The 26,172-nt window shown below is 33.8% G+C and overlaps 1 protein-coding gene and 1 non-coding gene across 2 annotated transcripts in view; both read right to left on the bottom strand.

The window, feature by feature from the left end:
- Positions 1 to 477: 477 nt before the first annotated feature.
- Smp_tRNA_02129_Sup_TTA.1.1 lies at positions 478 to 544 on the bottom strand. The gene has a single exon. It is a non-coding gene (tRNA).
- A 13,361-nt stretch (positions 545 to 13,905) lies between these two features.
- Positions 13,906 to 26,172, bottom strand: part of Smp_135770 (putative zinc finger protein) — a gene marked incomplete at both ends in the record, with an annotated part of 35,938 nt that continues 23,671 nt past the window's right edge. Inside the window, 3 exons of the mRNA XM_018798233.1 lie at positions 13,906 to 13,941; positions 19,018 to 19,107; positions 24,178 to 24,349. Coding sequence (XP_018653195.1) covers positions 13,906 to 13,941; positions 19,018 to 19,107; positions 24,178 to 24,349 — 298 coding nt within the window. The remainder of the gene's footprint in view (positions 13,942 to 19,017; positions 19,108 to 24,177; positions 24,350 to 26,172) is intronic.

Here is a 26,172-nt window from a genome sequence, read left to right as displayed (position 1 = left end):
CAATAAATCAGTTTTTGTACATTCAATTTAGTTGGTTAATTTTTAACGAAACTGAAAACAACAAGAATATTATAGGGAGGGGGAGAAGAAATGATCATTTTATTGCCAGGTATCTCACTAACTATCAAACAGCCTAGGTTTACAAAAATCAATATAATGAAAAATGTAGAGCTTTGATATATGTTAGTTAATAAGATTGAGATAACTGGGACAGAGAATCATCATCATCATAAACATGTTTAAGATTAAATTCACTTAGTATTACTTGTTTGAATCTTCCCATTGATGTTTAGGACTGCAATTGATCAGTCTCTTATTGGCATACGGGCATGCTGTGCGTATTGCCTCGATATAACCTTAGTTCACAAGCATTGTAAGCAAAGATGGATAGTAGCTAGCAGTGGAATCCAGTTTGACGCGCGTTTCGTCCTATTTGGGACTCATCAGATGGATATGCCTGCATCTCAGAACTGATGTTCACTCTGGGACTCGAACCCAGTACCTTTCGCTTTAAACGCTATCGCGTTATCCGCTCAGCTACTGAGTCCTGATAGCCACTTGGTTGTGCAATGAGGTGAAGTTTAAATTCACTTAGTATTACTTTTTTGAATCTTCCCATTGATGCAAGTACATCCAGCTGACGAGTCACAAATAGGGAGAAACGCGCGTCCTGGATTCCACTGTTAGCCACTATTCATCTTTACTTACATGGTTAAGATTGTTGTGTATTCATAAGTTGGAAAAAAGCTTAGCTGTACCAAGTGGGAGAGATGTGGAGCTTCAATTACTAACATTTATCATATTATAATTACATAATCTCAGTCTGTTTTGAAAATAATTGTTTCTAATTATGATTTTATTTCCCTTGTCTCTATCTGGTTTTCTCTTCAACATGTAGAGTATATGTCAATTTTAACTGGGTTTTTTATATCATATTTCTTATACTTTGCTTTTTATTATTATGATTGTGTTTGTATATGGTTTCGAACTGTCACTTAAACTTCACCTAGTAAAGTTTTTAGAACTTTCATTTATTGTAGTGTCGGTTGGATAGGTATCACTGGTCCTAGATTTCGTGCTATTCGGGACTCATCAGCAAGATGTATCTATATTCTTGAGGGAACTGGTTCTCCTTAATGGATTCGACTTATCTATTATGCAACCAAAAAGTGGATTTTAGATGGTGCTTAAGCTAAATTACTTAACATACCTGCTGCTAAGGCAGATTGTCTGTTGAAGTACTTGATGTCGTTAACTGCGTAATCAAGAGTGTTTAATAAAGCTAGATAACGTTCTCCTTTTCTCACTTTCATTCAAAATTTCAGCCCTAAGTTTCTTAGGTTTGTAAACAGGAAGATGACAAGGCATTACATTACAGTTGATGTCAGTTCATGTTGAAAACTATAAACCTAACTCAAAACTCCAGTTTTTCTCTTTATACCTAACCTTAACTATTTTAAATTATAACTGACGTCAGTTGGTGACGAGAACTCTATGGAGTGATAACTCTAACTTACAACACTAGCCTGACTCCTAATATGTATGTACATATATAAACATAACCGTCTTCCTTTACAACAAGGGATAATTTGACTTGTGAGGGTTAATTGTTGCGTTAAAAAATGTTATTCCATTACTTGATATTGTTAATTGTTTTATAATGAAGTAGCGTTTCCTGATTGTTTGATAAGTTACCCGAGGTCGTCTATATATCATATTTTCACCGTTTAGACTTTATCAAAATCATTAGTATTTATAATTTACTCCATCCACATACATTATCATCATATAGAAGATTGTAAACATGTTATATCTATCTGTTTAGAATGAATCATCTTTCCGTATTTTTCCTTTACCGATCTATAAATGGGAAAAGTTCAATCTGTTTGATATTTTTTCCCACTTCAACCCCTTCGTATTTCCTAGATCAATATTGATGTTTTATTGAATTCTATCTAATTTTTCCCCAATTTGAAAAGTTAATTGATTGTGACACAATACATTCATTGCCAATCGAATTTTTCTCATTTGTTGGATTGGATAAATCAATATTCTGTAATCACTAAATGTTATTTTCTATCCTTTAAAATCTATAAAATGTATAAAACATATTTCGAAAGATATTTAAGAGATGTTAGTTAATGACTAGTAGTGGGAATCACGATGGAGATCTCAATTCTTTTCAAGATTTATCAGTTGGATATACCTCTTTCCCACTGTTGATGTCCATTCAAATCCACCTGATAAATTATAAACAGGATGAAACTCGCATTGTAGATCACAATGCTGACATCATCAGCACGATAATGTCATTGATCTAATAACGAAAGACAATGTGATGAAAGATATGTAATATCTTCATAATCACTCACTGTTGACCTTCAAGAGAGAACTGCAACTAATCGAACACCCACCATTACTTTTGAAAACAACTCAGCTCTTAAATCACAGCCCGATGAATGATGAGATTAACTGATAAATGTATAATACTTTGTACAGCAAAAGTTTATAAAGTTGTAACATTCATAAATAACATCCGGTATTTTCACTGCACTGTATCATTCTTGATAGTACTTTTTTCGGTAGATCGGCCTCGTAAAAGCATGCTTTTTTTAAAAGTACTCAGAAATGGAATTACACCATATTTGCAGTTTATTTCGATCACATTAAGTTTATCAAAGGTGATTCACTGAAGTTTACATCAAGATGAAACAGTCTCTGCTTAGAACAGCATGTTACCGACTGAAAGGTAGGCATTTCAATGCAATATAATTGTGATGTATGGAATGTCGGAAACATTCTTAATTATACTCATAAAAATGAGCCTTCATGAGATAGATGGTGAATCTAAACCTAAATTCTAATGTATATTCTAGCTGATATTTTTACTACCTTACTGTTTCGAATGTCACCTAAGAATATGACTATCGAAAGCGACCCTGAAGAAGAATTATCAGTCGGTTGGATTACTAGCAGAGGACAAATCACCATTAAATCATACTGTTTGAGCGCAACAATCAATCCACTGAATATTCACTCTAATTTTGGAAGAAAGTATCAAACTATAAAGTCTACATTAAATCTAGTATATTTTTTACATGTATGCTATAGGACACACGAATATTTGCCCAAACAAAGTGTCTTAGTTTACTTAACATGATGTTTACTGTGGATGAGTTTGACGGTTGGTTATATGTTTCCAACAACTTATCAAAGTTCAGCTACATGAATAATGTATTTGTTCGTTTTCAATTTTAAGATAAACAGTTGCACTGGTCAACTATTTTGGTCCCCATTTTCGATCCTATAGGTATGTGTTTCAATATCCCCACGCAGAATCGAACTAATGGTTTTCAGATATTGAGGCAAGCTGTGCAATTCCCTCTGTTTTTCATTGGCCTTCCAGTTAATATGTTACAATCCACGACGTTTGACTAAACTACACAACATTCCCATACAGTCACCCAACTAGCTAGGAGAGTGATGAGATCGATGAAATGGCTAGAAATCTTTAGTTGGCAAAATTGGAAGAACATGTATACAAATCAGTGATAATTCATACGTGTGCACTACTGACTTAGACAAGGATAAGTACTCTGAGAGCTTGATCAGATACATATTTGGAGTCCTCTGTCAGTATGCCTCATTAACAATTTCTCACCTATCATTTGACCTTGTACTGATATGTGGACTGTTTGAATTTTCAAACAGGCATGTGATATGTCTAGACTCATCCTGCCTATCATGATGATTATCAGTGATAGTTAAAGCTGACTTCAAGCTAAACAATCTATATAAAACTAGAATGTTTAAATTCTAATAAATCTAAGCTATTTCTCTAAAACCATAATGTATGCAATTTTTGATGCATACACTGTTGGGGATACTGAATCCTCAGAAATCGCTTATGGACTTCTTATTCTTGTAATTTAATTATGGAAATTTGAATTCCTCAATTTTGCCCCAAGAGTGCTCATTTTTACCTCCCGTCTGTGTTTTCAACTTGGAAGAACCTTATATATCATTGATTAGCTTTTTCTCTTAATACCCTATTTTGTGACGTTTTTCAAGGACATTTTTGTGTTGTACATATACGTATGAGTTGTGTGCTTGTTGTTCTTTCTTCTGGGCTGCTTGTGAATTTATATATTTTTCCAGCTGAATCTGGTCTCCTTTTTTTAGAAAGCAGGGGTAGGAAGCATAGGAATATTTTAGCTTGTCCTGCTATTATGTTACTAACTTTCATTCCGCTCATCAGCTCTAAGCGACATCTTAATCTCTCTAGCACAGCATACAGACATGTTACAAGTAAACTTATCATTACTAGTATTAAAGCTTCAAGGTACTGAACTGAAAGAATTTATCAAATACTGAATCCTAAATAAACTCATTAACCTACCAGATAAAATAAAACGAAATAAACAAATTCGACAATGATCATAAGCAGAGAAGGATAGTGACAAACAGTGGAATCCAGTAGGCGTGTTTCACTCTATTTGGGACTCGTCGGCTGGATGTACCTACAGTCCTAGACATCAATGAGAAGACCCAAACAGCCAATACAAAATGAATTAAGTTAGGCAGCGGTTCTCAGTGGTGTGAAATCCAAGCACTAAGACATTTGTAGTTTCCTACAGAATACAGGTACTGAATATTGGTGATGAGTGTCAAAGGGTATAAAATGTAAAAACCTGAAATTCTGTGTTTTTTAGAAATAAAAGTTAGTTTTTATGTTTCTGTATTTGTGTCTTTCAATGAATTTAAACAGAACAATATCAATTACCTGTGATTGACATTAATTGTTAGGTATTTTGAAAATGGTAACCTCCAATGTACAACTTAGTGATAAACATATTTGAACATTGTGACGTTTTCTTAAATATGTGAATTATTTGAATTTATGTAATCCACCCTCTCATAAATGTCTGTTCCATCTTACTAACCTTATGTTTCAAAATGTTTATTATCGCCCATAGGGCAAGTTAATTCAACAATACTCAATATATTCAGACTAATTGACTACTTATGAGTAACCAATGTTGTGTTAGTTTTATGGGAGAGGACAAACCGGCTTCCAGCTGAAGAGGAAATCAGGAAATGACGTTGGAAGTGGATAGGATATACATTAAGGAAATCACCAATGTACATTACAAGGTAAGTACTAACTTGGAATCCTGAAGGGAAGCGGAGAAGAGGAAGGCCGAAAAACACACTACGCCGGGAAATAGAAACAGATATGAAAAGAATAAATAACAACTGGAAGGAACTGGAAAGGATTGCCCTGGACAGAGTTGGATGGAGAATGCTGGTGAGCAACCTGTGCTCCTCCACGAGGGGTAACAGGCGCAAGTAAGTAAGTAATGTCGTGTTGTTTAGTTCATAGTACTGATCTAATACTTTACATGAAGTCATAATGTAATCATTAAACTAAGGAACTTGACATTATATTGAAATATTTTTTATGACTGAAAGTAATGAATTACTATCATACTTAGACTTTAATAACATTTAGTAAATATGAAGCTTTATACATTTAGTTCTATTTAGTAATCACTTAGTTTAGAAATATTTCAGTCCTACAGAATCTAATTTAGCGTTTGAATGTGTTTAACTATGAAATGGATTTTACCTCATAGAAGAAGATATCATACTTATGCAACAATACGTTAGATATTACACTGAGTAACAATACCAGGATATTTGGTATGCGTTTCTCCTCCTCTAAGTGTAAATTGTTACTCCAGGACTGGCCTGCGTCAACACCTAAACTAAGGATAGGGAGTGAAGTAGTCAAACGCGTGGACAACTTCACTTATCTTGGAAGTCTGATCAGACCTAATGGGTTAGTGTCTAACGAAGTCTCAGCACGTATTCGAAAATCTCGTTTGGCTTTTGCCAACTTACGTCACCATTGTCGAAGACGAGATATTCGTCCATCACTTAAGGGACGAGTATACTGCACAGCAGTTCGCTCTGTTCTACTTTACGGCTGCGAAACATGGTCATGAGGACTAAAAGATACTCGTAAGTTGCTAGTTTTTGATCACAGATGTCTTAGAAATATTGCTCTCATCTGCTAGGATCACCGGGTAAGTAATAGTGAGGCTAGATGCAGGATATTAGGTAATGATTGTAAATCAGTTGATGAGGTTGTAAATCTTCATCGACTGAGATTGTTGGGCCACGTGTTACGTATGCCTGAACACCGATTACCACGACGCGCAATGCTGACTAGTATTGGAGATGGTTGGAAGAGAGTTATGGGCGGCCAAACCAAAACATGGCATCAGAGCTTGAAGTCACTAACTTCTAGTCTGAGCCATGTTTTTAGATACAGACTACTTGGTTGGGGTCCTCGTGACTATCGTAACCAATGTTTGGAGACTCTATGTGACATAGCTCAGAATCGATCACAATAGCGTAGGTGTATACACTCTTTGTCTTCTCTTGAACAATGAGATTAAAATTGATTCATATGTTTCTTTCTTCCTGTATTATGTCCTTATATACAATCTTTCTTTTATATATTACCACCACTAAATCAACTACTTCTATGAATTTGGTGTTCATCTTGTTGTGCTAATGAGTGAGGTATGACAACTTGGACTGATGCACAAATGTGCACACATATGTTCAAGTTTATCAAAAATCCATTTTACTATCTTAAAATGAATTGATCAATGTGTTTGTTCAGGGATATTCCATGTATTCGAAATCTACCGGAAAATTAAGACATAAGTCAGGTTTGAAAGAAAAGATTGTTTTTGTTGTTGATTAAACTCTGTATAAAAGTTAGCTCTTTGATTTAGAGTAACAGTTTGCAGTTTTTCACCTGTGATATTTAGAATTGCAATTAACCAGCAATATCTGCGTTCATATGTGATTGATTTGATGTAATGTTATGTCATAAGTTTTGATGTTATGTATGCAACTAACAGTGGGATCTAGAATGTGCATTTCATTCAACAAGTTAGTATGTTTCTAGACACATTAGCTCAGTGGATAATATATCGGAGGTCTAAAGCGGAATTTACTATATATGAGTCTCAGTGTGAACATCAATACTGAGATGAGGATATGTTCAGCTGAAGAGTCTCAAGTAAGATCCCATTGTTAACCGTAAATCAAGAATACTTACAAGTTCCAAGTAATTTTGTATTGATTCATTATAACAATTTTGAAATATTCTGATCATAAAAATGGACATTTCCACCCTTATTCAGAATAGTTCATTTCAATTAAACTGACTGGTTATTGAGGACAAAGAGTTAAATTTCTCCCAATAATTGATGAATTCACGTTGTTACACATAGAAAAAACAAGTTCAAGTCTAAACGCCTAACGTCTCATGATCTTATCTCATAGATATCTTCCTTGATTTTCCCATTAAATCTCAGTAATTTATAAACAAGCCGTGGTGTATTCCGATTACCTAGATTTGATTTTACTACTGTACTTTAATATCTTGTACATATGATCATATGTTAAGGTGTGAACAAAAATTTTAATGATTAATGAAGATTATTCTGTCCTATATTGAGGTTACCATGAAATACACACTCGCGAATCCCATATGAATAAAGTTCATACAAGTTTCTTGAATTGAAATTGTGAATCTACCAATGATATATCACTATTAAAAACTTAGAAGCCTTGGACGTCCATTCCGTCCTAGTACGGAACTCTTCAATAGTACGCATTCACGAGTCCATACAAGCGAGAATCGAACCAGAGACATTTGGTCTTGCGTGCAAATGCTTATTCTCTATACCACTGAATCAGCGCTCAACAGTGAAATTCTTAACTTCAGTCAATTCATAATATTGGAGGACCATCTTCCATTACGTTCGGTAGGTAACTGCCTCACACGCGACACGGTTTACCTTTACTGATCACGGCTTTTCATTAGAACCCATGGAATTTCCTTTCGATGTTATTCACTAGTGAGCCAATGATAATTTTCAGTATAGAGTTGCGGAGATTCTCATACTGAAAATTGCTTCAATGTTCATACAATTTATCTATACTACTCATAAGTAATCGCTGTTTATTGCATATTTTCTTCCTACTCTTGTTTTATGATATAATCTTAAGCCTTTTTCTTTCTAATTGGTTTCTTTGACTACTTTCCATTTGATCAAATCAAACTGATTATAGTCCTCGGATGTCTGTGCTTTATATAAACTGTTTTCTTTGTCTTGGATGTTTGTTAATTGTGAAACGGCATATACATAAATAACAATGAGTTTACACTTATTCAAACTTTCAGTGTATATATTTGGACGGCAAAAATGTTGAATTATTATCTACATAATCAGTTAACACTGATGGATAGACACATTTTAACCAAAGTTTCTATATTATAAACACTAGTGAACTGTTTAAGATTAATCTATTTCCAGACTGAATCATAACTGAAAATGATTAACCTATATCAAAAGGGGTTTTTGTGGAGATTTAGTATTTTCATAGTTGAAGCGTGAGTCAATTGAAGCTAGACCACCAGGGAAAACCTGAAAGCACTGGACGGCCGTTTCATCCTATTGTGGGAGTCCTCAGCAATGTGCATCCACGACCTCTCCAAGCTAGTATGAACTAAATCTCAGTTACAGAATAGTTAAAATCCAATCATTTGCTTATCTCTTGTTTATATTTAATCCCATGAGAGTATGATGCTTTTAGTACATTTATGAATATTATTAAGTATATCAAATAAAAATATTAACAAAGACAACGTGTTTATATGTTTAATGGTACAAAGTTAGGTCATTTTTACATACAATACTGTATTAGATGATTCTCGTATTTCAATTAAATTCATTCAGAGGTAGTTATTTCAAACATGAAGTGTACATTTATGAAATGCTTAATTTTACTATCATAAATAGGCGAAAACTACGACTTCATTTTGACCTTAATCATTGGCTCGTTATATCTTTGAATAGAATACTCAATATCGTAGGTTCGGTTTAAATTGAGAACGATAGCTGATACAAAGTAGGTTTTGTATCCTAGTGCCCGTCAAATATCAGTTAACAAAAACCGCCAATCAGAGTACCGACTTTTATAACCTTGGTTCTGTGTTAAACCAGTGACAAGCCAACTAGCGCTAGCGGCCTTGAGCCTATAGGTCCTTTGTATAGTAGCTTCTCTCCTAATCGAGCCAGTTGAGATCAGAACACAATCCCAGCCTCCACTGTATAAATAATACATTTCAGATATACGTGGTTTATATACAAGCAGATCAGACTGCATCAAACTATAAAATGAAAAATAATAATTATTCAAGATTGAGCCAAAAGTGGTTGTGAGTATGGGATATTGTAGTTAGTACATTGATATTAGGTTAAGGATGGTGAATAGAATAACAGTAGCTAACAGGTCAAATAAAGTTTTATGATCACTTCTCACTGACCAATCAGTTGTGAGGTGAAATACTATCATAGTTGATTAGTTTATTGTTTCGTTAAAAATTTACTGTTGTAACTCGATTCATTCAATATTCTATGAAAATTATACTACTTATAAGTAAAAGATAACTTATTGATATTTACGAATTCTTACATTTCTATACAACGCTTTTCTAAAACCGCTGTAAGTTTTATATTAACTAAATGTCGATCATTCATGAGTATATTTAAACAAAATTACTGAATGTATCTATGCCGTTATGATATTCATTTGGACTGATCAAATATATTATATATATGAGCAAACATGGATAGTGGCTAACAGTGGAATCTAGGACGCACGTCGCATCCTATCTGAGACTCGTTTTTTGATCAATTGCAGTCCTAAACATCAATGGGAAGAATCAAACAAACAAAACCAAGTGAATTTAAACTTCAACCCATTGCGCAAGCAAGTGGCTATCAGGACTCAATAGCTGAGTGGATAACGCGATAGCGTTTAAAGCGAAAGGTACTGGGTTCAAGTCTAGAGTGAATATCAACTATGAGATGCAGGCATATCCGGCTGACGAGTCCCAAATAGAACGAAACGCGCGTCCTGGATTCCACTGTTAGCCACTACCCATCTTTGCTTATTATGTTATAATGGTTATATCGGGTCAATCCACATGAGATGGACTTATTACAATCAAGACTGATTAAATTTTAGTTAACATATTAACAACGGGATAATTTGTTGGCTGAATTTATCCATCATGCTTTAAATATTCAATGAGCGAGTAGTATTGAGTACTTTCGGCAAAATTTATATTCATTTCATAGGTGAGTGTAATTTTCATTGTGGATTTCGTTTCAAGCACTAACATTCACTGATATATTAGTGTAGCTAACTCTAGATGGTTAAAATCAAATCAGTCATGAGAAATACATGTTTCTATACACTACTCATTCACTAAATAAACGGAAATATAACTGAAAGTGTTATCGATCATACAATTATTGAATATCTAAAGCACGATAGATAACTTCAGACTATAATCATTGAACAATCCTAAAGTAAAACACCTTAATTTTTTCAAGTGTAATACAGAGAGAGTATAGCTGGTTAGATATATGTATAGTATTCCATATTGCATTACTCTATTTAATCCCTTTTAATTACCTGTTCTTCATTGTTTGATTAGGCTTCAATGTTTATATAGTGAACTACCTTAGTATTTAGTTGTGTAACATTGGTATGACAGGATGAAAAAGTAAAATAAATTTTTAACTCATTGTGACGTTTAGTTCAACATCACTTCTGTGTTCTACTAAACATAATGATTTCTTAGTGTAATATTCGTTTCATTATCAGTGTGATATTTATTCGAGACAAGATATTCTTCGTCTTAAATTAACGTGCACTATATTCAGCATGATATGCGATGTGCCATAATTTCATGTATGTGACTTTTGCGTAACTAATAATCTAATGGGTGTGTACATTGATATATAAATGTGTATAATTTCGGCTAGGGTTTTCGTCGAGTTTTCTTGATGAATAAATCTCCAGTTGTACCCAATCTTTTGTGTTCTTACATAGCGTCGTGGGGACTGTTGAAGTTCGAGATACGATGGTGTACATGTATAACCTTACTGGATTCGCTCGACTATCTTCCACTGGTTGTGATAGATAACCGCCTTACATCAGAAATAGTTTAGCTCCACTAGTTACGGTTTCACACTAGAACTCCTTGAGTTACATCCCATACCAGGAAGAAACACCTGTTCAATGCTTCCTGATCTTCGATAGTGCTCTAACTAAAGGTCAGTTCGTGGTTTAATCCATGAAAATTAAGCAATCTCCATTTATGATACAAAGTATTCACTTTTAGTCCTATTATAATCAATAATACAACACAGAGAACACCAACACAGTTACACTTGACAGTGAAACTCTCGAAGATGTGGAATGTTTCACATACCTGGTTGGTATCACCAATCAACAAGGAGGATCGGATGCAGATGTAAAGGCAAGGATTGACAAAGCAAGGGCAGCATCCCTACAGTTGAAGAATATATGGAACTCAAAAGTACTGTAATCCAACGTTAAAGTCGGTATCTTCAATATGAACGTAAAGAAAGTTCTACTGTACGGAGCTCAAACTTTGAGAACTACTACAAGCATCGTCAAACGGGTACAGGTATTTATAAACAATCATCAATACAAGATACTCCAGATCTGTTGATCGGGTACTACCAGCAACAACCGCTTATGGCAGGAAACAAACCAACTTCCATCTCGAGAGGAAATTATAAAAACACTCTGGAGTTGGACAGGATATATATTGTAGAAATCATTAAACTGCATCACCAGGGAAGTGCTAATTTGGAATTCTGAAGGGAAACGGAAAAAAGGAAGATACAAAAGCACACTGCGCCGGGAATCGGAAGCAAACATTAAAAGAATGAATAATAACTGAAAATGATTGCTCAGGACAGAGTTCGGTGGAAAATGCTGGTGGACGGCCTATGCTCCTCCACGAGGTGTAACAGGCGTAAGTAAGTGCGATATTACAGCAACTGAATGACTAAAAAAGCCCATACAAAATTAATAGAAAAATATCTTTATTTAATGATTTTTGAAAACAATTTCACAGCTATGCAGAAGCGTACATTCATAAGAACACGAATAATAATAGTAATCATAACAACATGTATAAGCTCAACTTTCAGAAGAGAAAAAAATAATAAAACTCTAAAGAACATAGAAACAGAGGGAAGTGAAAAATAAGTCGATGAAAATCTTTACTTCTTAGTCATTTTGGCTTTTTTTTTGTTTAACAAAATATAGAACTCATAAGGAATTTAAAAAAAAACGAGAGGAGGCAGCAGTTAGGGTGACCAAATAAACACAGAAATAATAATCTTGATTACATTTACATGTCATTATCATCTTAAGTGTATCTTTGAAGAAAAAAAAATTGTACATTGAATAGCCAGATAACTGGGCAACTAGCCAAGCCTACATCATATATCTGTATTATAATGGATTGTCCAAAAATAAAAAATAAAATTCACATTTTATAAAATAAATAAAAAATTACTAACTACAATTTGCTAGTTTTATTCAGTAGTATATAAATTTACAAATAAATATTGTAATATGCTGTTTCTTTTTACCTTGGCTGTTTGTTTAAAGATATAACCAACAGCAGAAATCTGATATTACAAGTAAGCACATCTATCATATAAATATCAGAAAGGGTAAGTATTAACGTTGAAAAGTGTTGGTATATATGAAAACAACAAAGATTGATTATCCTATCGATCAATAATGATTAGATTTTGGGAGAGTAGAAGCAGCAGTAACGGTAATGAGAATAATCGATTATTACTGTTTATGCAGGAACTGAACAAAATTTTAATTTGATGTACATTAAGAGAGAAATAGGAGGGGGGGGAGAATAAGTAGTATATATGTATATATGCAATGCACATCTTGTAAAGTTTGGTTCATCCTTTAAATATCGGATAACTAGAACAAAAAAAGGGTTATTATATAATCATATTACATTTTAAATCAAGGTAAGCATTAATGAAAACTTGCTTATAATGATATGTGAAATATTATTATTATATAAATCGGTTAAGGGCTCTGGCTCGAGACTGCTAGGTCCTGGGTTCGAATCTCGCGAGTGCGGGATCGTGGATGCGCACTGCTGAGGAGTCCCATAATAGGACGAAACGGCCGTCCAGTGCTTCCAGGTTTTCGATGGTGGTCTAGCTTCAATTGACTTATGATTCCAACTGAAAATATAGAGAAAAATTAAATTAGTTAGGGATTGTCAAACCAAGCAAATTAGAAGTGGTTGATTTTAATGTCAATAATTTTCATTATGGATAGATATCAGATGTGATATCATAGGAAGCTAGACAAAAAAATAACTGGGTAGCTCAACTATTCTATCAAGGATTCGAACTGATGATTATGAGTGGGCATTCATTTAAAGCATAAATTGATTGAATTTAGAAGTATACATCTTTAGAATTTTAACTATAAGGTCTCAAGCGTTTACAGAGAAGTTTGGAAGTCTTTTATACCCACTGGTTAAAAGTCCTATGCAAAGACAAAACAGTAGTCAAATCCTTCACAGTTTTGAATGGGATCTTAACTGAGATTACTACTACGTTATAAATGTCACTTTCAAATGAAACTAAAGTAGTTCATCTTATTGGTAATTTATAGTTGATACACTGCTGTTGAATACACGTTGCTCCATTGTCTTGTGGATTAGACCTCGAGGTCAAAGGTTCGGGGTGTGCCCTCCTAAAACCACCTGCTTCGGTTTGGGCACCCGGCCAGTATCACAGCCCTCACACAAATAAGCGATAACTACTATTGGCCTCATTGTTATCGTGCGGCGCATTGGGTGCCCTCTTGTATCAAAGTTTATGTGTTCAAATAAATAAATAAATAAAATACACAAATTATGATTTTTAGAAGTCAAGCAATTTAAACATTTGTTTTGATAATATATGCAACAGATATCTAAACAGAATAACACAAATTAAATTAACAAATGTAGTTTCATACTAGTAACAATAAGATTTAAGTAGTATAAGTGATACCAAAATACTGCGTAAATGTAACTCAGACAGGTTATTAGAGTGATTGATATTTATCGGTTTAGATGATTATATTATGTGTTACAAATCTAAGGTTACAATTTTCTTTGATGTGACTTTGTGGCTAGTATAAGGATGAGTCGGAAAAACTTGGGAGTGCCCAGTTCATGAAATCACTGACTTTTTGTTTGAGCTGTATTGCAAAGTGGAGAGTGAGTTATAAGGGTTCATGAGTAATGACCGATGTCATGTTCGCACAATCCTTAGTACTGATGGAATTCTATCAGTCAAACCTCTATGCGGCCACTAGTTCATGTGACGTAACATTGTATGCACTATGTTTTGCCGTTAGGTTGTAAGAGGCAGTCGAATAGAGACCCGGTATGACAAATGTTTTTATAGTGGTTGGCTCTCGTCAAGAATCCATACCTATAAACGCGAGGGAACTGATGCTCCTTTTGGGATCCAAGTATACATCACCCAGCATTACAGTCTGATATTTTAACAATGAGCTATTCGGTTTGCAACTATCCTCCACAACTGAGCTTTTTAATATAACTTATCAATATGACGGTTATTAAAAAGTTTCTTATCATCTTTACATCGCTCATGATTATTCAGTATAATCTACACTTATTTTTACTAAATGATAATGGATTTAAAGAAATTTAATATCAGGAACTTAATTAAACTGACATTTATTGATTACCAAGCGGCATTGGACAGCTTGCTTCATCGTAATATAACACTCTCGAGCGATGTGCATACAAGCCACCTCCACATGAAGTGTTAGATCAACGATCAATAAGCATACTACTTCCAAATTTAATTACAGCAGTTTTTTGATTTAAAGGTCGATAAATTCTATTTGTTTTCATGAGAGACTCGTACAGACTCCGATTCAGAAGAATTACCGGAAGTGTTTGAATAAGATTATTACTATTATTACTAAGAATCCAATAGACTGTTATTTTATTACATTGATTTATTGTATGATGTAGATTTTATCTAATTTACATAGCGAACTGAAAGTAATTATTTGTTTATCTTCATATATATAGATAAGTAGTATGTATTATAATTACAGTAATTCTCTTGAACTTACTGATGTGAACCGCGAAACAAGAAGCCTTAACAAATTACAGAAGCTAGTTTTAGGGACGTTATTTCATTTAATTCAAAACTTGTATAATAGTAACATTTACTTTTGCTCCTAGTCTATTCTACAGATCATAAGCTTTCGTTTGATGTATGATTCACTGCCATAGCATTTTCTGTTCCAAAGCTATTGTCATTTAGACGTAACCTTTTGTACTCTTTTTTCTACTCTAATCCCCCAGTTTTGAACATAATTGTATTTTCCTAATTATTGTACGTTGTGTTCAGGTCAGTCATCTATTTATTCATGTATGTTTTTGTACTGATCTGAATTCGGAATAAAGCGAGTAGTGTTCCAGTTGTCTTGTCTTCTCTCTCTCGCGTGCTTGTCAGCAAATCAGGGATAGAATAGTTTTCGTCTCTCTACCTCTACTTCGATTTCACGCATAGTAGCCTCAAGGTTAAGCCAGCCAGCCAATCGCGTCAAGGTCTTGATCTACATTAGACAAGTTATCCTCGGCACGAAAGTGGGTAGACAGATCAAGGACGTAACACTTACACACAAAAATACATATGAAACAATAATTCATTTACTTCCTTTTTTTAAAAATAGTTTTGAAAGAGAAAGAGGATAAATCAAGAGAAATTGAATAACACGAATATATTAATTGTGAACAGGTTAATTAAACCAGTACACTGATAAAGAATAAAACAAACTACGTTTTATTTTCAATGCAATATTAAGTTGTTGTTTTTTTCTTAATAGTGTAACATGTTTTTAGGTCGAGCGTCTTTTTTATTCTTAAATATTGAGAAAATGAAATACTTATCCATCACTGTAGAACGTGTGATTTTCTTTGAATAAAATAATGCTGAACACGTAAAATATTGTATGCCACCTCAGTAGTCGTCTAAAAGAAGTTAGGCTTTCTCCCCGAGATCTGAAAGTCTCAGGTTCGTTCCTTGGTATGGTCCGGATGTGGACTATTGGTGAGTCCAACATTAAGAAGGTACAGATGCCCATTGCTTCCTTTATTTATTTATTAATTTAAACACATAAATCTTGGTACAAACGGGCGCCCAATAAATATGCGCCACACAAGTCACTTGATTTTTGTGTGGGCTGTGATAATGACCGGGTACCTAAACCGAAACAAGTGGATTTCTTAGGAAGACACACCCAGATCCTTTGACCTAAAAATCTAGTTCTCAAGTCAGTAGAGCGAATTTAATAGATGCAGTCCCATAGTAGTCGGTGACCAACAATTGGTTCATACGCCTATTGTTTCTTCAAGATACTGGAGCCCATGTGCACCATTGGTTTGGAATCAGGGTTTTCCAACTCCCCTATATGGATCCCCCATATCCATCGACCCGATAAAAGCACCGAACATTCGCTTTTCGTCCTCTCAATTTCGTAAACAACATCCCTGCCGCGATGAGGCAGTGAGTAAGAATTCCCTGGCAGTGGTTGTATACGCGTGGCCGTGTGAGAGCATTTCGAGAGGGAAAGCTGACTCTCTCCACCCTCGGCCGTACCAGAGCATTTAACAAAGACTTAACTAAGATTAATTAGTAATGATAACTGTAAAATTCAACAATCTCCACAAATTCTCATACTGAAAAATAACAATAAGAAATTGATGGTTCGATTCCACTAAAGATAAATTTGTTTTCATTTCTGAAGATAATAATAATAATGTTGAAGAGGAAAATTGAGGAATGAATACTTATTTAGTAATAATGTCTTTCAAATCATGAGATTAAAAAATCCGAGTTCAAATCTTACAAGCATCCGTGATATGATAAGTAAGTATTAAGCCTGACAGTCAGTTATTTTCATTAATTGACGAATGAGTGACCGGTATCCGTCTAAAAGGGTGACCACTAAAAAGTCATATATTAGTGAAGGTGAACTTCGAAAGGGTGGAATAACATTTTTAATGATGTGAAATCTGTCTGATTTCCTATCTGTCCTTATACCATCAGGCAAATCAAAAAATTGGTTCTCTGAACGTCTACTGAAGTGTCTACTATTAATAAATACTGAAACTTTTCAAATTTAATAACAAACTATTTCTTTTATTACTCTAGTCATGTTATGTTGTACATTTATTTCGAACAGTCAGGGGATAGTCTATTTAGAGGAATGCTTTGAAAACGTTTGAGAAATATTTGGTGAGTTGCTCTTTTTGAATAGGTTTCAAGTGCTAAAAATATTTTTTTCTTTTAAAACTAAAAATGATTGTACTATTTCATGTAAATAGTCTAGTGCCGATCTGATCTTGCCAACTTCTGTGAACAGTTTGATAGGTATTACTAACTCTTTATAATTTCTTTTTAAGTGTATTGCTAGATTTCTCCAAAAAGGTGTTTAATTTTCAATTGATTCAAACTTTTTCTCAGAGGATCAATAAATTCCCATCTGATTTGGATGAGCCGCACCAATAAGTTGGCTTAAGTCTTTGAGAAAACAATATACCTAATTATTTATGAGACTAACTATCCATAATCTGAATAGTCTAGTGATAATGGCAAAAGAAATGTGAAGCTAAATAACGTAGGTTCAAATCCTGTGGAAAGTATCAACTCCCTCAAGATTACAGGCATACCATAATAACAAGAGTCAACTAGGACAAGAGTATGGTTAAATAGAATTCTGTGTTGATTATCTCCAAAAACATTTAACATCTTAACACGATGTACGCAATGTCAGCACATTCAGACTAGCGGTCACATTGAAACTAAATTGACTGAAGTTTACCAACACTAAAAGATTAGACACACATGGTCATTGATCTGTTCTCAGTGATAAAATCAATTGTAGACAATATATTTTATTTATGGGACAAACGAAAAGAGAGGCGTTTTAAAAGAGTTTGAAAGAAAAAAGAAAACAATAAACTATTACTTCTACTTACTGTAATATTTTTTATCTGACTATATCTGGTCTCGATACCTGAAAGAAAGCATCAATATCCAAGTGATTCGAAGACAGATGTTAGGTTTAGTGATATGGAGAGTAATAACTTAATCAATTGGAATTCGAATGACATATGGAATTGACTTTTTCTCCAATTGTGTGTGATATTTATTCATCACATCTTAAGAAAGATTATAGTTGCTTGATTGCATAGCATGGCAAATATGTGTCCACATAGTAAGTGATTGAATTATTACTGTTAGATACAACTCAGTTTAAATGATACAAATATGACTGTTAACCTAACTATAAATAAGACATATGAAATGTGATGTATTCATAAATTATTTTGATTTATTCTAAGAGTTAGATACATCTTTAAAACTGGTCTTCGCGTATTTTCTATTGTGTTCAGGTTTCCGTGTAGATTTGCTCTGAGGTCAATAGGAATTCGGATCGAGCGTTTATTTAACAGAGTGAAATTCTAATAAATGAAGATTGAGATTACTCTATGGAATGACTAAACCAAGTGTAGATATTATGAGTGACGAGTAGATGGTAATTTTTGAGTGATTATATAAAAAATCTAATGAATCTCTCGATTAGATTCATCATCATTTCATGTTTAATACAGTAAAGAACAACGTGACCCCTGCCATACATCGAATATCAGATGACTACAGTATATAAATAATAACGAAATTTCTGGGATGGGAAATCAATAAATGATGATCAAATCCTTCTTGAAAAAGTGGTGATTCAGTGGCCAAGGTATTCAAACTTCAGCCACAGAGTCATAAATCCGAGTCCTGATCGGTTTGACTCAGTTTTAGGTCAATTGAATAGTATCATCAGAATGTGCCTAATAACCAAATACCTATTGAGTGAACTACTTAAAATCAAATCAATCGATAAAGCACAACTCATAATGATCAACATTATAGATACAGAACGTATATATTGACTATTACAACTTACTTCATCTTGACGAATAATTGGGATTTGTGGTGATTCTGAGACGTGAGGTGATCTATCATATGAAGAATTGTAATGAAAAGCATTCCTATTCTGAAATTAAGATCATTAATTTTCGTTAAAAAACAGTATAAATTATTTATTTATTTATTTAAACACATAAATATTGGTACAAGGAAGCACCAGATAAATATGCGCCTCACAAATCTCATTTGATTTGTGTGAGGGCTGTGATACTGCACAGGTGCCCAGACCAAAGCAGGTGGTTTTCTTAGGGGGCCACACCCGGAGCCTTTGACCTGAAGGTCTAGTCCACAAGGCAGTGGGGCATCGTGAGGAGATGCAGTCCCATGGTAGCCGGTGATCAACGGTTGATGGATACGCCATTTGTTCCCTCAGGATACTGGAGCCCATGTGCACCATTGGTTTGGAATCAGGGTTTTCCAACTCCCCTAGGTGGACTCGCCTTGTCCACCAACCCGGTTAAAGCGCCGGACATTCGCTTTTCGTCCTCTCAATTTCGTAAACAACAGTAATGCCACGAGAAGGCAGTGAGTAGGACTTCCCTGGCAGAGGCTATATATTCGCTGGCCATATGAGAGCATTTGGAGAGGGAGAGTGGACTCTCCCCACTCTTGGCCGTACCAGGGCATTTGGGGGCTAAGTATAAATTAAAGAAACTATGATCAAGTGTAATTAGTATTGAAGGTTGGAGAAAAAAAACTGGCAACTACTTGTTACACTCTTATCAAATACAAATAATTGGAATTATCGAAGTTAATTATTTAGTCAAATGAACATCTTAACATGCCTTCCTCATATGATAATTCCAATTAGATCAAACTGTTTAATTTGTAAAAATTTGTGCAGTATCAATAACTTGAAAGTAGTATAGTGAATTGAGATGATGGTAAATAATTCTACTTTCACCGTCATCTATTCTAGCATAGATAATCGATAGATTTCCAGTTAGTTAAACGTAAAGTAGAGCCTGGTACGTGTATAGATCAGTTCAAGTTGCCATACCCCCCCCATTTGCATAGTGAGATAAGATTGTTAGGGAAAATTGGTAGGAATTTAGTAATTCAGGATCAACAAAAAGACAAAGAGTGAATGCATCTGATGCTATGGTGAACGATTTAAAGATATTTCATTTAAATTCTTTAAAAATTAGTTACTATAATCATGTAAACCCTTAAGAAAACTATTACGTAACAAGGTGTAAAACTAATATTAAAAGGTTCCGCATAAATAGACTTCGAATTTCGGCTATAAATGATTCAAATAAAATAATACTTTGAAAAATCTATATTGTGCCGAAAAATTGAAATTAGAATGTTAAATTGAAGTTCTCTCTCTCTCTCACACACACAATATGTATTCATAATATGTGTATGCACACTATGTGATTTATGTTTCATAGAGGGTAAATACACATAAATACTCTTTGAAAGAAAAAATAAACCTACAGTGTATTGTATTACATAATTCAACAGTTAGAAAAATTCGAGTGAATTAATTATTATAGAAAATAGTGTCTTTTACAATCGGATCCCTTTGAATTTGAAAATATCAATTAATTCTTAAGATTACTTACATTTATCCACTTAAGTAGTAAACAAACATTCTACTGGTAAGATTTCAATAATACGCTTACGATTCCTAAAATGAAGTTACGTACAAATGTTAAAGTCTTATTACATTACTTTGTAAAATAACGTTTACAATTCTTCATTTATAGAGATTAACAATGACATCAACAGGAACATATAGAAATAATAATATATGAATGAGAATAACTTTTGAAAATACAAAGCGAAAGTTTTTATTAGAATAGATGGAATGTGGCTAGCGCTTGAATCCTGGACGCGCATCCCGTATTACTTAAGACTCATCAGCTGAATATACTTGGAACTCAGGCTTGATGTTCACTCCGGGATTCGAACTATATGTCATTCTCTTCAAACGATATCGCATTATCCACATAGCCACTCAGTTCAGTAGGTTATTCAGTTGTGCAACGGGTATGAGTCCTAGTTTAAACTAAAGTGGCTTGGATTAGCCCGTTGATATTTTGACCGGAATTTGACGCGAACGATAACGGGTTCGAGTAGTAAACATTGAATCTGGAATGAAGTACCATCCAGCTGACAAGTCCCAAAAATGACGAAAAATGCGTCCTGGATTCCACTACTAGTCACAGTCCATGTATTCTTTATTTACTTATATCGTAAAGGCTACATTGAAGTACTCTAAATAGGGTACACATATACATAAGAAGACTGATCAAATTTCAGCCAAAATATAAACAACGGGACAACCCGAACCATATCAAATTGAAACAAATAGGTATGTTGTATGCTCATTATTCATATTAAGTCACCTTATAAAATCCAGATAACTATTGATTTATTGGGTCTGATGGTGGTCAAAATAAAAGAAACTGTTGAACATATTTCTTTTGTATATGAAGTTACAGATTTTTAGATCTAAATACCTGTTATATTTGTATTGGAAAAGATTTGAATCGGGCAGACTTCGGTATATATAATACTCACAAGATAAATCATCGAAAGTGATTGATTTATGATAGGAGCATGTGTTGTTTGAACTGAATGAAAAAGTACCAATCTGTTTACAGTCTTGATCACACCTTTGCTTGATCACGGTAAAAGGTGTTCATGGTCAATATAACTTGTTTCATGAGTTGAATTGATAAATACAATCGGAGATAACTAGTCTAGATGATTTATCTTTTATTCCCGGTGTCATTATTGCATTTAGGCTAAGCATTATTAGTAGCTTTCCTACATTGTTTATTTATTTGTTTATTTAAACACATAAATATTGGTACAAAGGGGCACCAGATATATATGCGCCACATAAATCTCATTTGGTTTGTGTGGAAGTAGGAAACATTAGGTATAGATAATATGGTTTCCAATAATTGGTCCTAGAAATCTGGGGGATCTTAACTAGGCAGCTTGAACCTACCAACAAGGCTCAGTTCAACAGCAAATGGCTTTTTAAACTGATGTATCATTATCGTTTAGTCATTCATAAATTTCCTCCATTGACCATATTAGACAATATAAACCATCGAGGTTGGCAGTGAATGATCATAAGTAAAACATTTCCCAATCACTCCAATCGATAAAGGTTCACAACCTTATTAAATGATTTTTCATCATTATCTAGTACTTTGCTCCTAACCTTAACATTAGTCACTCAGTGATCCAAATATATTCAAACAATGCTTCGAAGATACTTAAGCATTTTCTTACAGGTCATAATTACTCCATGAAGTACATTTCAATTAAGCAACATTCATCAGAAGAATTCAGTACTCAAAGACACTAAGTAAATACGATTTTGTGTTAAATATATACTCACATCTCTCACATTATAATTAGGTCGACAAAATAAGGTTTACATTGATTTATAGAACAATTAAAAACACGTGAACTTTTTTATATTTTTCGGTCAATTCCACGTGATTCAATACACTAAGTATACGCATACATTGTGTGATCAGAGATCATCTTATATTGCAAAGTATAAGTTAAACAAATTAAAAATCAATGCAAATAATACTTTTAAAAGACTAAATTACATATCGATCAGAAAAAGTGTTGAAAAGGTTGTGACTTTAACGATCTGATCATTCACGTAAGTAAACTTATGAGTGTTTGAGTTATAGTGACTAGGTGCCTGAAACATAATAATAGAAGTTTGTCTGATATGTTCTCTTAAAAAGACTTAATACTGGGGATAAGAGAAAGGTGCATCATAGGCCAATAAGAGTTAAGGTTATTTTTATCATTGCCCAAGGTTAACTGAAGCTTATCATTGCTCAAATAAAACAAAGTCAGTAAGTAGACGAGAAGGTATACTCAAGACAGGGAATTTTGAATCCAGGTACTGACTGATGGATCTTTTCTAGTGATATTCATAAAATCTTAAGCCATAATAGCATTGATTTTGTATGGCTAGAAGCAATTTACAGGAATCTCACTAGAAATAGCATCCAAAATCCATCTGTAGTATTGAAACAACTAAGACTTGATGTAAAATTTGAAGTAGTGGTATATTCAGAAGCGTTAATAATAAGCTCAATTCAGAAGTGATCAATTATGACTTGAATAGTACACTACTAAAATCTCTTTAAGGCGAAAGGGATTCGAATCCCATAAGGAGCACCAGATCCCTTAAGACTGAGGATACGATTCGCTGTCGATTGTCAACTAAAAAGATTGTCTCCAACTACACCTAAGTTAACAATAACAAATTGACAACTAAGTTAAAAACACGTAAAAGATGAGAACTTCATAACATTAACTTCAAATTTCTACATGTGACAGGAGGAAAAAAAGTTGAATATAGGTATTAAAACAAAACAAGAAAGAAGATATATGGAGATGGGGAGATTATTAGGTAAAACAAATTATAAGCTAATAATTAAAATTCTTTTTAATTAAATCTCTTTTAAGTTCTACAATTATATTATTGAAATTAATAATCCCAAAAAGTGCCCATATGTTTCAGGCAAATGACATCGTTTAAAATTGTTTGTTGAAATGACTAGTATATAGTGTTAAATTGAATAAGTTTATACCTTGAATGAAATTGTAAAATTAATAATCAGAAAACATATAAAGGGCTCCCGCTAACGGAAATCGGAGTGAACCCTGTAAATCACCGGATTATGGCTTAGTGACCTAGAGGTAAAGCGTCAGAGCGTGAGACCGAAGGACAGTACATCCAATGATACAAAGGTAGAACTTTAATCGCGTCATAATATTGTCCAATTATCTTTGATTACCTGAGGTGAATAACCAACTCAAACCCGATAAGGCTGAACTACACTAGTCAAAACTTTTCACTAGAACTCCGAGGGGATTACCTGTCGAAGTTAGTTACTAGTAAGCACGTGATTATTGTTATTACTAGTATAGAAAGTCCAATTCTAAGAAGAGACAATTGTCTAAATGCTTCCTGGTCTTCAACAAATGTTTCACTAACGTCAGTGGTTTTTAATATAACTTCCATTAACCCCTTACACGTATATGAATTTATTCATTATCACATGTAAATTGTTTCATGTTCAAATTAACAGCACAACGTAGTAAAAAATAGCGAGGCAACAAAAAAAAGGTTTCTTACATTTAACATATCGATAGGTAAGGGAATAGGTGGGTTATGTTTACTAATAACAGAAGATACATTTGATGGATTGTCAGTGGAATCACGAATATGTCCATTCGAAGAAGAATCCAGTTCTTTAGCACCTACTGGCCAAGCATCTTCGCCAACTTTCCGCCAACCGCGTAAAAGGCTACTCAGGTGAAAAAAAAACAGAAAAAAACATATAATCGGTATTACTAAAATTCATATCGTAATATACAGAAAATGATATTGCGGTACGTTGTATACATGATAAGCAAAACCTAAATCTTTTTCAATTACTTAATAAATGAAGCAGTGATCGAAGTCATGTTTGTTTAATTCTTAATTTCGAACGAATTTTATAGATTACCTCGTAATGTAGTTTCGTTAATAAAACTAAAGTGTATCTACACAACATATATATTGGCAATGATGGCACGATTACTCATGTACATGTTTGGCCAAGGTTTCGTGTTAGATGCGACACGTTAGTACTATTGTAAAGTTACTACACAATAGGTAACTTATTGTATAATTGTAAGCAAAACACAAACGTTAATAAAACTTCAAATCATGGTCGAAGCTTGAACTTAAAATGGTTGGGAGTAGATAGCAGGAAGCTCTGAATCAATGTTACATGCTGGTTGACAATTATTATCAAGGAGCACCTGCAATCTTGAGAGAACTGATACTCCCTTTATGGTTTGAACTGGAAACATCCAGGTTGATGCTGAGCTCTTCACAAATTTACTTTTTATCACCCACTAATTTTCGCAGGAAATATACATCAAAAGTATTGCTATTGGAGCCGTTAATCACAATTTCTCATATTTTTCAATACAAATCACATGTTACTTCTCAACCTACGCAATAAACCTACTCAAATTAAGATAAATAGTTAATTTCTAAATAAAACCATTAAATTGACAAATTATTTTTTAATAGTAAAAAAACACTAAATTAACTCGCGTATTATACATGACAATGAGGTTGAACAAAATCTTAGAAAGAGACTGAATTCAGAGAAGATGAGTTTAAAAATTGTTTATAGGTAGTGTGGTGTCGGCTAATTATATCGACATAAGTGGTATATATCATGAGTCAGGAATAGAATATCTGGTAGCAGAAGATTGAGATCGAGAAGGGAAGAACAGAAACAGAAAGCAATTGGTATGAAAATCCAAGAACAATGAAGCCTGAGACAATTAATGAACATTTTGCAAATGAAGTATCAGATTATGGTTTCTTTTTCTATTTTATCAAGCAACTTTTTAATTTGTGCTGAATACATAATCGGTTGTCTTCATCTGTGTTCTTCTTCGCTACAGTAGTACGTGCTTCAGGGCCAAAGCAATTTAACTCAATCGATAGGAAAGTCTAGAGAGAGGTATCATTGCAACTTCTCATACAGTGTTACTGATAGTCAGGGTTCAAATCATACACTAAAAATCATCAGTTCTCTCAAGATTGTACGCATACGAATGTGAACTAGCATGAAACACAGATCAATCAGCGTTGACTGCAGACTATCTCTAACCACTTAACATTTAAATATCGTGCATCCAATGTCTAAAAATTTGGGAATATTGACCACATTGTAATATGATCAATTGAATTCAATCGGCAAAAAAAGGCTAAGCAAACACAATATTGATTACGACTTTGTTGATTAGGAACAATTACTAAAAAATTGGTTGTGTAATCAAGGTAAGACAGAATTTCTCCAATAATGATAATATCAAATAGTTTTAAGAACTTTATAAAAACAAATGCTGATTGAGATTATGAATCGAACCTGGAAGCTCTGGATGGCCGTTTCGTCCTAGTATGGGACTTTTCGGTAGTGCTCATCCACGATCCCGCACGCAGGATTCAAGGTTTCCAATGGTGGTCTAACATTAATCGATTTATAATCTCAGTCAAAACTCAACAATTTTCACAACCTTATACTGATGAATGAAAGTCTAAAGTCATAGCGATTATGCTACCTAT

Source organism: Schistosoma mansoni, chromosome 6 (genome assembly GCF_000237925.1).
Source record: "Schistosoma mansoni strain Puerto Rico chromosome 6, complete genome".
NCBI classification, from domain to species: Eukaryota; Metazoa; Platyhelminthes; class Trematoda; order Strigeidida; family Schistosomatidae; genus Schistosoma; species Schistosoma mansoni.
This window is presented reverse-complemented; position numbering and strand designations above follow the sequence as displayed.